A 17,301-nucleotide genomic window follows, 5' to 3' on the forward strand; every position below is an offset into this window, starting at 1 on the left:
GTGCACGTTGCTTTTTTTTCCGCTATAAAAATGCATCGTGGAAAAAACGCGGCATGTTCATTAATTTTGCTGATTTTTTTTTTTTTTTTTTTTGGGCGGATTTGCCGCTATATGATTGCATTGGGAAGCTCCAGAAAAAACGCGAAAAATGCAAGAAAAACGCAAAAAATACTCGTGCGGATTTCCTGCGAAAGTAGTCCGGATTTGCTCTGGAAAATTCTGCACACTTTCCTGAATGTGGGCACATAGCCTTAAAGAGACTTTTCCATGCATGTTCAGTGGAGATAGAAAAAATAGGTACTGGTTGAATAAGATATGTAACGTGCATATCGTCAGCTGGCATTAAGGGGCATAGGGGACCCAAAGGTACAGGAATAGCCAAATAAATGTTTATTTTTAGTTTGCAGCATGTGCCGCCAATCTGCTCTTTTATGCTTGTATTCAATGTAAATGGAGCCAAATGGACTGCAACGCAATCTAATAAGTGCTCACATTTTTGCATAGACATACGCTCTGCACAGTCAGTTTGTTGTGGAAAGAAATACTAATATATCCAACACAAAATCATCCAACTGTACAACAGATGTAGATGGTGATTTAACCTACAGAATGCATCAATAACAGGAAATATCATGAGATCACTACAGCACAATAGTTTTAGGCTTTGTGCACACGTTGCGGATTTGGCTGCGGATCCGCTGCAGTTTTCCATGCGGTGTACAGTACCATGTAAACCTATGGAAAACCAAATCCGCAGTGGACCTGCTGTGAAAAATTCAGCGCAGAAATGCAGCGGTTTATTTTCCGCAGCATGTCAATTCTTTGTGCGGATTCCGCAGCTTTTTACACCCATTCCATAATAGGAATCTACAGGTGTAAAAACACAGGCAAAATCCGCACAAAAAATACACAAGATCTGCAGAAAATCTGCAGAATCTGCGCTGGAAAATCTGCAGTGGAATCTGCAACGTGTGCACATACCCTTAGGCTTTGGGCCCATAAGTTTAGACACTGACAATATCAACATCCTACATCCCCATACTGTATTTTTCAATCCATACAAGGTTTCCATGGCAATAAAGACCCTGTATAAAATCTGTGATAGTGATACTAATAACAACATGCCCTCTGTTAGTAGCATAGTCTCAGACCCATAGGCCCATGACTTTATGCTGACAAATGACTGCTTGAAGAGATTATTGCTCCAATGTGTCTAAAATGGAAAATTAGGTAGCTTAATCAAGACTATAAATAAGGCTATATAAAACCATTTAGTGTTTACAATTCTTTTGAAGACCTCTACATTTCCATGACACTCACCACAAGCATCTTTAGATACCCTATCAGGGAGCTTCGGTGTGCACAGAAACAGGAAGCACGCCAGCTGCTGTACCCTTCTCCCTCCATGCTGGGGCAGTGAGTAAGCCACCGTCCCTGCATGGAGGGAGAAGGGTACACCATGTAGGGGTGCCGGACATAGCACTACAGATAGCACGAAGTAGAAAAATCCATGAGGTTCATGATCACTCTGGAAGAGCTACAGAAATATACAGCTATAGTGGGAGAATTTGTCCACAGGACAACTACTAGTTGTATACTCCAAAAATTTGGCCTGTATGGAAGAGTGGCAAGAAGAGAGCCAAATGCACTTCACAATTTTCAGATTTATGTTTTAAATATTTAGAAAGCCATGCATAGTTTCCTCTAAACTTGACAAATACTTGCTACTTTTGTTATATCACATAACATCCCAGTAAAAAACATTAAAATTTGTGGTTGTAGCATGAAAAATTTGGAAATTCACTGAGTTTGAATAGTTTTTCAAGTCACTGTATATTGCACTAGGTACCACAATTTGACATTTATAAGTCTGAATCAGCCATAGCCCTCAATTGACAAAATAAGCTGTTTTGGATTTCCTTATTTATTTTTGGCTAGAACTTCACGTAGTTTGCTTGTCTTTTCTCAGTATTAGAGCGCAAAATATCCATGAGACAGAGCCGAGATGAACTTATAAGAAGAGGAGTCCTCAAAGAAATTCCAGACAATGGTGAGATTTATCAGACTTCATCATATAGCACAGACTTGTTTTATTTTTGGCTTTTTATTGCTAATATTTTTGTTGCCTCTTTTGACATTACAGCTTATGTGATTTTCTGAGAAATCATATAAAAACATAATCTACAAATACAATGACTGATAACGAAAACTATGTATATGCGCAAATGGCTCTTTCCAATACGAGTCCAGCAATATCTTGAGGGCTTGCTCATACAAGTGTATAATATGGAAAAGTGCAATGTGAGAAAACATTGCATTGCACTCTGACCAATGTTATTCAGTGAGTCAGTGCTCATCTGCAAGTTTTTCCTCAGCTCCAATCGGACTGAGGGAAAAATCGCAGCATGCTGCAAGTGGATGCAAGAATCAGATCACACTCACCAATGCAAGTCTATGGGTGTGAGAAAAAAAATCAGACAGCACACAGACCATGTGTGTGCCATCCAATTTTAAAGGAAACCCAACATTTCATCAGGGAAGTTCAGTAAATTCACTGTCAGAATAGATAAAAAGAATAGATACATAGAATAGATATATTCATAGAATATATAGATATCCTGTAGACCTATAATTTCACAAGCCCCCTACATATAATAAACCTTCAACCTTTAGTGCCTTTCATGTGTCACTAAAGGGTGTTTAGCCTTATTTCAGTTATTAAATGAATAATTTAAAAAAGACATGTGGTCCCTCCTATTTTTCATAACCAGCCAAGGTAAAGCAGACCATTGTGGGTCTCTATTATCAGGCTGGAAAGGTCCCTGGTTATTGGGCACTTCCCATCCTAAAAATATGAGCCCACAGCTGCCCCAGAATTGCCACCACATTAGATGCGCCAATTCTGGCACTTCGCCCCTGCTTTTCCCGATTGCTTTGGTGTGGTGGCAGTTAGGGTAAGGGTATGTGTCCACGTTCAGGATTTGGTCAGGATTTTTCATCAGTATTTGTAAGCCAAAACCAGGAGTGGAACAATTAGAGGAAAAGTATAATAGAAACATATGCACCACTTCTGCATTTATCACCCACTCCTGGTTTTGGCTTACAGATACTGATGAAAAATCCTGACCAAATCCTGATGCAATCCTGAACGTGGACACATACCCTTATAGTTTGAGGTTGATGTCAGCTTTGGAATGTCAGCTGGCTTCAAGCCCTGGTGTTAGTAATGGAGAGGTGTCTATCAGACATCCCCATTACTAACCCATTACTAGATATAAAAAATAAAAACAAACAAGCAGAAAAAATAGTTTATTTTAAAAAACTTCCCCACATCTTGTTCAACAGTTTATTTAAAAAAAATGAAAATCTGACGTAGTCCAACGAATCCGAAGTATTCAAAATGAGAACCTGAAAGACCTAAAAAGAGAGTTAAAGAGATAAAAACAAGAGACAGTCCATCATTTACCAATTTATTAATAAAAAAAGCCTGAAGCGCCGATGTAATCCATAGTGTCCCCATGTCGTCCACCGATAGGGTACAGCAATCTATGGAGCATTGTTCTGAGAACGACGCTTCATAGGTCACTCCTGGTCATGCCTCACAAGCGATGACGTCAGTGTCTCAGTAAAGGCAGTGCTCGTGAGACGTGACCTATGGTTGCAGTACATAACCAAAGTTGCCTGCTCCCACGAGACTCTGCAGCTCTGACCAGTGGTGACATCTGTAACTACACCACTCATCAGAGTCACCAAGTGTCATAGAGGCCAGCATGACTCTAAGGCCGGGGTCACACTATCAGTAGTTGGTCAGTATTTTACATCGGTATTTGTAGCCAAAACCAGGAGTGGAACAAATAGAGGAAAAGTATAATAGAAACACGTCACCACTTCTGGATTTATCACCCACTCCAGGTTTTGGCTACTAATACTGATGTAAAATACTGACCAAATACTGATAGTGTGACCCCGGTCTAACGAGTGTTGTAGTTACTGATGTCACTGCTGTTCAGAGCCGCTGGGTCTCTTGCTTGAGAATGATTCTGTGATAGAACCACACGTTTTGTTTATTATTGGAGGGCTGCCTCTTTTTATCTTTATCTATGTATCACTGCATATAATATTGCTTTATTAGTTTGAAATTAGCTTTAATTTACACAGAATTACAGTATGTAAAAGATGATGTTAAAAATGCATTGCATACGGATGTCAAACGGATGCTAGGTGAGAAAAATCGCATTGCACTCGCATGACACTCGCCCTACTTTTCTTGATCAACATCGGAGCAATTTTTTTTACACGATTGTGTGACTCCAGCCTTGCCTCTACAGGCCATTCCTCCATAACTGAGAAATCAATGTTTGAATTGATGTGCAAATGAAGCTGTAGATCTGATTTCTACGTCACTCCAGGTCCATTCGCCGCTCAGCGCCGCCTACTCTGGCTTGACGGACGGCATTTATACTGTCACTTAAGGCAGAGGAGCCAAAAAAGTGTTTGTTAGGGTTCTCTATTGTCCAATATTCATGTATATAATATTCTGCATACATGATTCATATCAATTCCCCTCCCAGTGTCTAAAATAAGAAAAATGGTATGACCCAGACTTGTCCTATGTAATACATCTATAAGATATCTGAACAGGACTAAACCTGGTGCCATGTGAGCCTCATGCACATATCATGTAACCCTGGCATTCAGTTTACACTGTCTACCTATCTAACTAGAGATTCTCTAGTCTATTGAGGAGAGGATCTTTTACATTATGATCATCTATAATGTCTGGTAATATCTGTGTAGAAGCAGATATTACATTTTCCTTCCAGTCGTCTGTTTCATAGCCGAATAGTGGACCGCGTTTTCTGACCTGAGCTCAAAAGCCTCCTAACCAAATGTAAGGCTGCTGATTTCGGGTCAGAAGACCCGCTGTTAGTCGGGCATCATAGTCTGTAATTGTGAACACGTGACATCATCTTCAAACTATGCATTCGAATATAACATAGCATGTGTTGCTAATCTCCAAAATATATTTGTATTTTTATAGATAGTGATGTTCCAATAAATATGGGAACGTCAAATGGTCATACCGTGCCAATCAGTGAGGAGACGTCAAATGAACAGAAACCCATAACTGGAAATGGCGCAATCGCATCAAAGACAACTGTGGTAGAAGAGAGGAAAGACGACAAGAAAGGTAATACTATAATACTATGAAAGTCTATCCTTTATGGATTGTAGGAACGTAATATTGAATAGTAGCTTTGTATTGTAACTCTGATGTTGTATTTGAGCCTTCACAGGGGATGTCACATGCTGTGTATAATACCTTTACCTGTGCAAAAATGCCACTCGTTGTGAGAAACCCGATGGACCAATATCTAGATGTTTGGAGCTTGAATAGAAAAATGATTTGCATTGTCTTAAAAACCCCACCACATCCACGCTACTGTAATTATCCATGTACTATCTTTCAGAATGGATGCTAAATGGTGTAAAGTCATCAGTCTTCCTGACTGAATGCCGCATATTATTTTCTCACCTACCCCTCCTTCACTACCTGCCCTCCCAACATTTTGGTCCTATTTAGCTCCATTTTGATGGGAGGGATAACGGCATGGACAGTGACACAGATAAGTCGCTGACAGCTGGTGAAGTGGAGGCCATCGGAAGAAGATCAAGCGTTAACTAAACATTCCTGCTGTATTAAAGGAAAACCTCTTTCTGCCAGGGTCAGTTTATTTTAAAGAAACAATCTTTCCTTTAGTCAACCTCCATGGGTCCAGTGCTGAGTCTTAACAGCTGTATCTGCTGTATGTAGTGCTGCAGTGCTGATGTCATGTCAATCAGCTCAGCGGTTCTACCCAACGGTAGACGGTGACGGCGTAGCGCCATCGCTGCAGACGCTGAGAGCAGCAACAAAATTTCAGCACTGGACCTGGGGTAGGTGGGTAAAATACAATTTGTTTTTAAACAAACTGCAGGCAATTTTCTCATTAACAATTATGACATATGAATGTGGCTGCAAGTACAATCCACTCCTCCCTCCAGAACTGGGTTAGAAATTCTCAATACCTGGCAGAGTGTTATCCATGGGATAGTTATATAGCCCTGAGTTGGCATTCGCCTGTTTCAGTGTCTCCTAAATCGGACTGCTGCCAAATTCCAAACAAGAGTGGGAGTCGGAACATCTCTTTTCTTTTTGGATCTGTCAAGGGCCCATGGGTTGGACTCTCGCCATTGAGCTATATCTAGCATATAAAATTGATATAAATGTTAAGTGTAAAAAGATCTTTAATTAAAACCCAGTGAGCCGTAGTATAATGTGGTCACTTCTGCATTAGGGAACACTTTCTGGATTAGAGGTCTGTTCGTGCACTTTTGTTTATAGGGTCTTCTAATTACTGTCCATATGCAAATATTTTAATAAAATGTAGAGTCCTTTTAATCCTCTGTAACAGTATCTGACCATAAATGACCGTGCTTTTTTCAGCAAAGAATGTTAAGCAGAAAGAAGCTATATTTAGAAGATCAGTTTGAGAAATATTCTGTAACTAGTGACTGATGTAAGCTGCTTTGTGATTCTTCTGCTTTACTTATGAGGTTCATGATTTCAGTGAACCCTATCCTCCCATCTTATGGTGTACTAGCCACCATTTAGAGCCCTTTTATCTACATAAGTGAGGATTTGTTTTCCATTATTGCAAGTACAGCAGAAACACTGTTATTGGTTTCTTCTTTTCTAGGAGCTGCTGCGATTTGTAAGGAAATACACACTGATCTCAAACTTCCGCCTTGTGTGATTTGTAGAACAGAAACTTCTGATGTTGATAGATTTTCTAAATAAAAAAAAATGCAATCATGTGTTGGCACCCTTGAAATTGTTCCAGAAAATGACTTCTTTATGTCAGAAAATGTTTGCAATTTCACATGTTTGTTATACACATGTATATTTCGTTTTATGTATATTGGAACAACACAAAAAAGTGAAAAAAAATAGTTTCCTATAACAATCAACAAGCTTCTTACAACTCTCAACTGGAATTGCAAACTGCTCCAGGTCATATTTGAAGGGTGCCTTCTCCCAACAGCAATTTTAAGATCTCTCCACTGGTGATCAATGGGATTTAGATCCGGACTCATTGCTGGCCACTTCAGAACTCTCCAGCGCTTTGTTTCCATCCATTTCTGGGTGCTTCATGAAGTATGCTTGGGGTCATTGTCCTGCTGGAAGACCTAGGATGCAAACCTAGCTTTCTGGGTACTACATTGCTACTCAAAATCCTTTGGTAATCTTCAGATTTTATGGTGCCTTGCACACAGTCAAGGTACTCAGTGCCAAAGGCCGCAAAAAAACCAAAACATCTTTGAACCTCCACCATATTTGACTGTAGGTACTGGGTTCTTTTCTTTGTAGGCCTCATTAATTTTCGGTAAATGGTAAAATTTTGTGCTTTACTAAAAAGCTTTATCTTGGTCTTATCTGTCCACAAGACGCTTTCTCAGAAGTATTTTAGTTTACGTCCATTTTGGCAAACTGCAGTCCAACTTTTTTATTTGTCTGTGTCAACAGTGTGGTCCTCCTGGGTCTTATGCTAGAGCGTTTAATTTAATTCATATGTCGATGAATAGTTCGCACTGACACTGTACACCCTGAGCCTGCAGAACAGCTTGAATTTGTTGGGAACTTGGGGTTGCTTATCCACCATCCAGACTATCTTGCATTGCAACCTTTCAACAATTTTTCTCTGCCATCCATGTCCAGTGAGATTAACTACAGTGCCATGTGTTGTAAACTTCTTTATTATGTTACACACTGTGGACAAAGGTGCATCAAGATCTCTGAAAATGGACTTGTAACCTTGAGATTGTCCACATTGTTCAACAATTTTGGATCTCAAGTTCTCAGATAGTTATCTTCTCCTCTTTCTTTTCTCCATGCTTAGTGTGGCACATACAGACACAAAATGCAAAGACTGAGTCAATTCCTCACCTTTCTATCTGGTTTTAGGTGTGATTTTCCTATTGCCCACACCTTTTACTTGCTTGAAACAAAGTTGTTTAACCACATTTTGAGAAAGGTGTCAACAATTTTGTCTGGCATATTTTTGGAGCTTAGTGTGAAAATATGTCCAATTTACCTTTTTTTTTTCAGTTTTTTCTATGTTGTTCAAATACTCACAAAGGAAATAAACATGTGTATAACAAAGCATGTGTAATTGCAATAATTTTCTGGGAGAAATACTTCATTTTATAGAACAATTTCAAGGGTGCCAACACTTTTAGCATGACTGTATAAGTATCCAATGAATAATTTTATTTGGCCCGAAATTCCACTTTATGTGCGCTGTATGGCAAAAAGTGTGTGACCATCTACCCATCCTTTGGCATGAGCGTAACAGTCATCCCATTCTAAAACCATCTGGACCTCTTTATGCAAATATAATAGCTTCCACTTTTCTGGGGAGACCTTCTACAAGATTTTGGAGTTTGAAAAATAAGAGCACATGAGTCTTCGTATATTAAAAATACTATTTATTAATACCAATAACATAGTAAAGAACTCAATACAATTTTCTCCTACGTATCATTGGGGGACACAGGACGAATGGGTGTTATGCTGCTGCCACCAGGAGGACACTAAGTTAAACACACACAAAAGATTAACTCCTCCCCTGCAGTATACACCCACAGGCTGGACAATCCAGAGCCAGTTCTTACTTAGTGTCTCAGGAGGCACTTGGGTCCTCAGGACCCCACCAATTTTTGTTTTTAACGGAAGGGAGCGACAGGCAAATTTTCAGCTCTGATCTCTCCCGCACCAACAACGGGCAAGTACATGGAGCGTTCCTCCTGTATCCTTTCCCGCGACGATGGATGCCAGCCCTGGCTCACTTTCCAGTGTGGCGACGGTTCCTTAGCGTTCCGATCTCCCTCCCTCCCTGTCAGGCGACCACAGGGACTAATCATCCACCTAAGTTTCCTGGAGCCAGGGCACAGCCGGACAGAATGCCATGGCGTCCGTGCAGCCGCCCACTGCATCACCACTGAACATAGCGGATGTTGCACGGCGGCAGAAGCTCTCCACCCTCTCCCTACTAAGGTGAAGGTGGATGGAGCATCGGCCCCATCGCACAAGGTAAGTGCGGGGGCCGACCAGCTGACAGGGGACCGCCCGTTCAGGGATCCCTTATCCTCTTTCTAATGCGGCGCTGCAGCCGCGGGGCAGCTTTATAATGGAGGCATGGCGGGCAATCCGGCGCTCTGTTAGGGCGGTGGCACAGTTTACCGGCCCTGGGCCGGACTCCAACACGGACAATCAGACTCCCTCCCTCATACAGCAGGATGGCGGTGGCAATGGCAGCGTTCCGACGCGCATAGCAGGGAATCCACCGCCCGCCCACGACACGCCCCCCTCCCTCTCTCTCTCTCTCTCTCTCTGGGCTCTTCTCGTTCCCGAGAAGCGCCCTTCTCACATCTCGGCGGCCATCTTGGACCAGGAAGTGCGCTGGCGGCTCTGCAGCACCACAGCGCACAGGACTTCAGGATCTCCCTGCCAAGCACCGCAGAACTTGGTGAGACGCACTCAGTAGGATTGTCTCTTCCCCTGCCAGTACGCTCACTTTATGGCAAAGATGTCACAGTCTAAGCAAAAACGGACTGGAAAGACCCACTCTGTTATTTTTGCCGTGTGCACCTCCTGCAAGGTATCTCTGCCCCGAGGTCACACTACCCCGCTGTGCTCCGCCTGCGAAATGTCTGCGGCACAGGATACTCCGGCCTCTGACCCGGAATGTAGTGAGCCTAGTACCCCCGCATGGGCGTCCTCCCTTGCTCGATCTGTGGCATCCTTGGAAAGGACGATACAGTCCCTCCGTGACCCGTCCCTTACCCAGGGCGCTTCCACGGATGATGTAACGCGGCCTAAAAACCCCTCTCGGCCTAGAGGTCGTACCGTTTCCAGAAGCCCTCTCTCATCTAGAAAGAAGTCCAGGGTAATATCTCCGGTCCGTGATCAGCCCTCCGGCTCAGAGAGCGAAGTCTCTCGTCACTCATCCCCAGCTCATAGCAGGGAATCCTTTCTGGACGACGCATCCAGCGTGTCCTGTTCCCCAGAGTATCGTCACGACCAAGAGACCCTAGATTCTCTCATAGACTCGGTAAGTCAGACGCTACAGTTAGAGGAGGAAACCCCGTCCAAGGCGGTTCATCCCGTGTCATTCGGGCGAACCACAAAGGCTCATAGATTTTTTCCTACGCATCCTCAATTCAAGGACATTGTCGATCTCCACAGAGTCCGTCCGGATAAACGCTTCTCAGGTCAGAAGGCTATGCAATTGAAGTATCCGTTTGCTCAGGACCTTGCTAAGGAGTGGTCTCAGTCACCCTCCGTGGACCCGCCAGTGTCGCGGCTAGCCACCAAGGCGGTTCTATCCTCCTCCGAGGGCGCGTCCATCAAGCATCCCACTGATAGACAAATTGACCAGATGGCTCGCTCGGCTTTTGAAGCTTCCTCGGCTTCTCTCTTCCCTTCTTTTGCCGCCACATGGGTTGCAAAAACCATGACCCATTGGGCCGAGTCTTTAGCCTCTACAGCACTACACGCCGACTTACCCCCCGAGGTTTCACACCTGGCCACTCAGATTGCCAGAGCGGGGGACTTTGTAGTTTCCGCATCCTTAGACGCGGCCAACTGTGCCTCACAGGCAGCGGCCAATGCTGTCACGATCCGCAGATCCCTTTGGCTCAGGGACTGGAAAGCGGACTCAGGATCCAAAAAATCTCTCACGTCCCTTCCATACCAGGGCGAACGCCTTTTTGGGGACAAACTAGATAAAATAATCGCAGACTCCACAGGGGGAAAGAGCAAATTCCTTCCCCAGCAACGGACCTTTCGCCCCTTTCGCAACCAACAGGGCCGAGGCCGATATTTCCGTTTCGGCTCCAATTGGTCCAATCCTCCCTCCGCGCCACCCGGCGCCGGGAGAGGTCAGCGCAAGGACAGAACCTCCCAGCCATCTTACAAACCTTCTCCCTCTTGGAGAGGCAGACCCAGACAACAGGGGTCCAGGGGGCCCAGACCTAACAGGTCTCCACCTCAATGACTCTTGGCAGACGCCAAAGGACACCGACAGAGTTGGCGGCCGCCTACTCTTCTTTCGGGACGCGTGGCTCTCGGTAGTTCCCGACCGATGGGTCCGCGAACTGGTATCCTTCGGTTACAAGATAGAGTTTGTCTCTCTTCCCCCATCTCGTTTCTTCCAGTCCCCTCCTCCCAGAGCAAGGGTCCGTCAGTATTTTCAGGCCATAAGATCGCTATGGGAAGACGGGGTCATCATCCCGGTACCTCAGAACGAGAGGTACCAAGGTTTCTATTCCAATCTTTTCATTGTACCAAAGAAGGACGGCTCAGTACGTCCAATATTGGACCTCAAGCTCCTCAACAAGTACGTCCGTGTACGTCAATTCCGTATGGAGTCCCTCCGCTCGGTAATTGCCTCTCTGGAAGAGGGCGAGTTCCTTGCATCTCTAGATGTTCAAGACGCTTACTTGCACATTCCCATCCTACCGTCTCATCAGCGCTTCCTCCGCTTCGCGGTCCAGGGGCACCATTTTCAGTTTGTCGCCCTACCTTTCGGGCTGGCCACTGCTCCTCGGGTGTTCACCAAGGTCATGGCAGCTGCCGTGGCCATTCTACATGCTCGAGGCATAGTGGTGTTGCCCTACTTGGACGACATCCTCATAAAAGGCCCCTCTTTCCGGTCCTGTTCAGAAGCGGTAGACGTCACTATAAATACCTTTTTGCGCCTGGGCTGGAAAATCAATTTCAAAAAATCTTCCCCAGTCCCGGCCCAAACCATATCCTACCTGGGAATGATCTTAGACTCCTCTCAGGGTCTAGTACTTTTGCCTCCGGGAAAGGTATCCACTCTTCAGAGAGAAGTCCGGAAGCTTACTCAACCTCGCTCTCACTCCCTACGCTTCTCCATGAGGGTACTCGGCAGGATGGTGGCGGCAATGGAGGCAGTGCCCTTTGCGGTTTTTCACCTCCGTCCCTTACAACACGCCATTCTGGCAGTATGGGACAGGAATCCCGCCTCGCTCGACCGCCGTCTCCTTCTCTCTCGCCCAATCAGACAGTCCCTCAGGTGGTGGACCAAGAGGTCCTCCCTGACTCGGGGGAAGTCTTTCCTTCCGGTGCACTGGCTGGTTGTCACAACGGACGCCAGTCTCTTCGGCTGGGGTGCAGTGTTCCAGTGCCACTCGACTCAGGGTCGCTGGTCTCCGCAGGAGTCCCAGCTGCCCATCAATATCCTAGAGATTCGGGCAATCAGACTGGCTCTCCATCATTTTCAGCCGTTCCTCTCCGGCCGTGCGGTCAGAGTCCAGTCCGACAACGCCACTGCGGTAGCCTACATCAACCGCCAAGGGGGCACTCGCAGCAAGGCGGCCATGGTCGAGGTGACGCTAATTCTCCGCTGGGCCGAGTCACATCATTCCATACTCTCAGCAGTTTTTATCCCAGGCGTGGAAAACTGGGAAGCGGACTTTCTCAGTCGCCACAGCCTCGATCCCGGAGAGTGGTCTCTCCATCCCGCAATCTTTCACCAGATATGCTCTCGATGGGGGACCCCGGACGTGGACCTAATGGCATCTCGCCTCAATTGCCAGGTTCCCGTCTTCATGGCCAGGTCTCACGACCCCTCAGCCTTCGGAGCCGACGCTCTCGTCCTCTCATGGCAGGGTTTCAGACTCCCATACATCTTTCCCCCAATTCCTCTTCTGACAAAGGTGATCAGGAAGATCAAGGCAGAACGGATCCCAGTACTTCTCATCGCTCCGGACTGGCCGCGCAGGACATGGTATGCCGAGATGGTTCAACTGGTCTCAGACGTACCTTGGAGGCTGCCGAGTCGCGCAGACCTCCTGTCTCAAGGGCCCATTTACCACCCGAACTCAGAGGCCCTGTGTTTAACGGTGTGGCCGTTGAGTCCTGGGTACTGAGGCAGAAGGGGTTGCCCCAGACGGTGATATCTACCATGCTCCGCGCACGCAAGCCTTCTTCTATGCGCATCTACCACCGCGCCTGGAAGGCATACTTCGCCTGGTGCAGGAAGCGGGGACGTTTCCCCCTCCGTTTTTCTATCCCTCACATTTTGGAATTCCTCCAATCAGGCGTAGACTTGGGTCTTGCTCTCAGCTCTCTTAAGGGCCAAATTTCTGCTCTCTCGGTTCTTTTTCAGAGAAAGATTGCAAACAGATTGCAGGTCAGGACCTTCATCCAGGGTGTTTCTCATATGGCTCCGCCTTACAAGATGCCCTTGGAACCATGGGACCTGAACCTAGTTCTCTGTGCTCTTCAAGAGCCCCCCTTTGAGCCCTTGCATGAAGTGTCTTTGCTGTTCTTGTCTTGGAAGATTGCCTTCCTCGTGGCTGTCACGTCTATTAGACGTGTCTCTGAGCTGGCAGCTCTGTCGTGCCGACCTCCTTTCCTCGTGTTCCACCAGGACAAGGTGGTTCTGCGGACATGTCCGACTTTTCTTCCGAAGGTCGTTTCCTCCTTCCATCTTAATGAGGAGATTGTCCTTCCCTCACTGTGCCCTGCTCCTTCCCACCGCACGGAAAGGGCGCTCCACACTCTGGACTTAGTGAGGGGTCTCAGACGTTACGTCTCCAGGACTGCGTCTCTCCGTAGGTCAGACGCCTTGTTCGTTCTTCCGAAGGGGCCACGGAAGGGACTACCCGCTTCCAAGGCCTCCATTGCCAAGTGGATTCGTTCCGCCATCCAAGAGTCCTACCGTGTCAAGGGTCACGCCGCACCTCCGGGGATCAAGGCTCATTCTACCCGGTCAGTCGGCGCGTCCTGGGCCATCCGGCACCAGGCATCGGCAGCACAGGTCTGCAGGGCTGCTACATGGTCCAGTCTACATACGTTCACGAAGCACTACCAGGTGCACTTTCAGGCTTCGGCAGACGCTTCCGTCGGTAGGCGAATCCTACAAGCGGCTGTGTCTCATCTGTAGTTTGTAGGCTCGCTCAGCATTTATAACTTCTGGTGACCCACCCAGGGACTGCTTTGGGACGTCCCATTCGTCCTGTGTCCCCCAATGATACGTAGGAGAAAAGGAGATTTTTGTGTACTCACCGTAAAATCTTTTTCTCCGAGTCATCATTGGGGGACACAGCACCCTCCCTGTTAGCCTAGTTGGCTCAATTGTTCTTTTCAGTCTGTGTTTTGACTATGACATGTTTTCTGTTTGTTAACTGGCTTACTCCTACTGCTTTGTTACCGAACTGGCTCTGGATTGTCCAGCCTGTGGGTGTATACTGCAGGGGAGGAGTTAATCTTTTGTGTGTGTTTAACTTAGTGTCCTCCTGGTGGCAGCAGCATAACACCCATTCGTCCTGTGTCCCCCAATGATGACTCGGAGAAAAAGATTTTACGGTGAGTACACAAAAATCTCCTTTTAATAAATATTACATTTGTATGGATAAATGTGATCCTAAAAGGTGAAATTATTGAGTGGCTGCTAACCTGGACCCATATGATGCAGCACTAGAAACAATGTCCGAGTGGACATGTATCTATAGCCATTTGATTGTAACCAGGGAAGGTCATGAACTCTCAGGCCACATATAGTGGAATAATAAAAAATATTGAAGTGATCCCAGTCAAATTATATAGCTAAACTAGGCTAAAGAAATAGCATATAAACCATAATGGAGCGCTGCACAAAAGAAACACATAAGGAGCATAAAGTGAGTAAAGGGTTAATTACCCATAGTAATAGTATCTCCGGTCCAGTCCAGGGAGCGACCACTCACCCTGACGCGCTTTTCGCGAGCGTGACTGTCGCTTCCTCAAGGGGGCGTGGAATTTGTGCCCATTCAGAAGAGCATTTGTGAGGTCAGACACTATTAGATGAGAGGATTTGTCTCACATTCTGAATTCCTGTTCATCCCAATATAGATGAGGTTAAGGTCAGGTACCTCCATTCTAAGCTCGTTTATTATTTATGGACCTTGCATTTGAAGTGCAGAATCTAATATGAGAAAAGTTTCCCCCGAAAGTGTTGCCTCAATGTTGAAAGTCCAAATGATCTGAAAATATTTATTATGAAGTCAGATCTGGTTCCCAGTAATACAACGCATAAATGTTAAGACTCACTTCATATGGTGGATATGTCCCTTTATGAAAATAAAAATTCACATTTTGTAAATTTAGATTTTCTTTTGGTTTACTTGTAGGATTCCTCTGTACATTTGAACACTTGTCTGAAATTCTTAATAGTAGGACTTTCTGTCAACTTTTCTTCTTTATAGAAAGGGGTCGTGTGCGTCCTGAATTGCCACCACCTCCTGCTCCACCTCCTCCCAAACCAAAAAAAAACACTGTCCCTCATAAAAATGTAGCCACTGCTGGCAATCATAAGAAAGGTGAGGCAACTGCAAAACAGCCTGCAGGTGGTACTAATAAGCAGCCGCCAGCCACTCTGCCAAAGCTGACAAACCGAGCCGCCTCCCGCAGCACGGGTAAGTGTGGGTGGAGTTGCAGGGTACATTGCATGATCGTTTTGTGCATTCCTGGCTCCCTAGGCATGTGTTCCGATCTTTCCATCCTTATTATCCTTTTTCGTTGTGAAATGGTACATTACTGCTTTGATTGTCATGATTTTACTGAGCAGCTCCTTCTCATCTAGAGAACACAGAGAAGACAATGGGAGCACCTGAGACCAAACCAAAAAGATCAGCCACGCCATCAAAAAGTTCTGCTGCTGCTTCTGCTGGGCCAAGCCATAAGAAAGAGGAGTCTGCCAACAAAAAAACAGCCAAAAGCATTTCTAAACAGCTGTCTGCTCCTTCACTTAAAACTACCAGTCGAGGTGCCACACAAGAGATTGGTGAGTGTAAGACCTTGGTTACTGATTTCTGGACATAATGGTGTTGTAGCTTTCAGGTAGGCACAAGAGAAGGATACCAATACTTCCAGCTCAAAATCTGCAGCTTTACTGAATTTGACCTGCAGTTGTAGATTTCAAAGAAAGGTAATCATCAGAAAAAAGACCTGGGGGTGATTCATTAAGACTGTCGTAGCGCACGCCGGTCGTAATGAAGCACTGGAGTGCACTGATCTGATTCATTAAGTGGTGTCCGATGATTAGTCAATCAGGTGCATGTGATACCCAGAGGCGCATGTGATACCCAGCTTGTACCGTCTCCAGAAATGTACACCAGGCACAGGTAAAATGAATGGTTCCATTCAAAACTACAACTTGTCCTGCAAAGTTAAGTGCTCATAAGGGGATGTGGATGGAAAAATACAAAAAAGTTATGACTCTTGGATGAAAAGGAGTAAAGAAACAAAAGCATAAAAACACAAAATAGCCCAGTTGGGAAAGGGATAATATATTTGAATAAAAATAATTCTTCTCTAGATTTAAATTTCCCAACTTGGAAGATTGACATGATGTATGTTAACTTTCAAAAATAAATATTACCAGAGTGAATACTACATAAAACAAGGTTGGATGCCAAAGGAGAATAAGGGGGTATGAAGTAGCCCTAGACATATCATCACAGTTGTGACTTACAGTACTTTGGGGTGTGACTTCCTGAGGAAGACACACCTATAATCATGTGCATGGGGCTACATCTCTTTTCTTCTTCTTTGGCATCCCTCCCTGTCTTGCTATATGTGCTTTGTTTTCTATTGGATTTTGTCACCTATTTTTATATACCGTGCGGGTGATGCCCTTTATGTGTGTTTTTTTTTAATTTCTAAAAGCCATTATTCACAATTACCGATAATTGGAACAGCCAGTTAATATAAAACTCAGATTCCTAGTAAAAAGTATAAATTAATTCCTTAAAAAATAGTGTTAGTGATTCAAAACCAGGGTAATATTTTCTTTCAGTTTCCATTTGTTCTAATAAATGTTTTATTGATGTGATATGTTGTATATACAATGATTTCAGACTTTCTTTCGGTGCTATCAAGACTAGTGCAAAGCAAACGAGTTAGTGTTGCCACTAGAAATATAATATTTTCAGCTCTCTTTTATCAAATGCCCATGTGAAAGCATAAAAAACCCAAAACAATAGTAATCCGTTACTCACATGTTGGCCCTTCCTAAACCCACCACACTTTTCTTGACACTTTTCCAAAGGCGCAAATATTTTGTGCCAAAATTTAAAACTTTTCAATGCCAGAAAAATGCCATGAGTTATTTCATTAGTTCCCCACAATGTTTGTTTGGTTACTATTTGCAAATAGTTCACATTAACTATTATAGTTTATTTTCACAC

The 17,301-nt window shown here is 44.8% G+C and overlaps 1 protein-coding gene across 8 annotated transcripts in view; it reads left to right on the forward strand.

The window, feature by feature from the left end:
- The window catches only part of PHACTR2 (phosphatase and actin regulator 2), a 302,679-nt gene that overhangs the window by 252,897 nt on the left and 32,481 nt on the right, over window positions 1–17,301 (forward strand). For 5 of the 8 annotated variants that reach the window (XM_077289214.1, XM_077289218.1, XM_077289213.1 and 2 more), the window contains 4 exons: window positions 1,970–2,050; window positions 5,042–5,191; window positions 15,319–15,528; window positions 15,696–15,896. In XM_077289214.1, the coding sequence (XP_077145329.1) occupies window positions 1,970–2,050; window positions 5,042–5,191; window positions 15,319–15,528; window positions 15,696–15,896 (642 nt within the window). The remainder of the gene's footprint in view (window positions 1–1,969; window positions 2,051–5,041; window positions 5,192–15,318; window positions 15,529–15,695; window positions 15,897–17,301) is intronic. The other 3 variants (XM_077289215.1, XM_077289219.1, XM_077289216.1) reach the window with 1 other exon arrangement.

Source organism: Ranitomeya variabilis, chromosome 2, assembly GCF_051348905.1.
Source record: "Ranitomeya variabilis isolate aRanVar5 chromosome 2, aRanVar5.hap1, whole genome shotgun sequence".
NCBI classification, from domain to species: Eukaryota; Metazoa; Chordata; class Amphibia; order Anura; family Dendrobatidae; genus Ranitomeya; species Ranitomeya variabilis.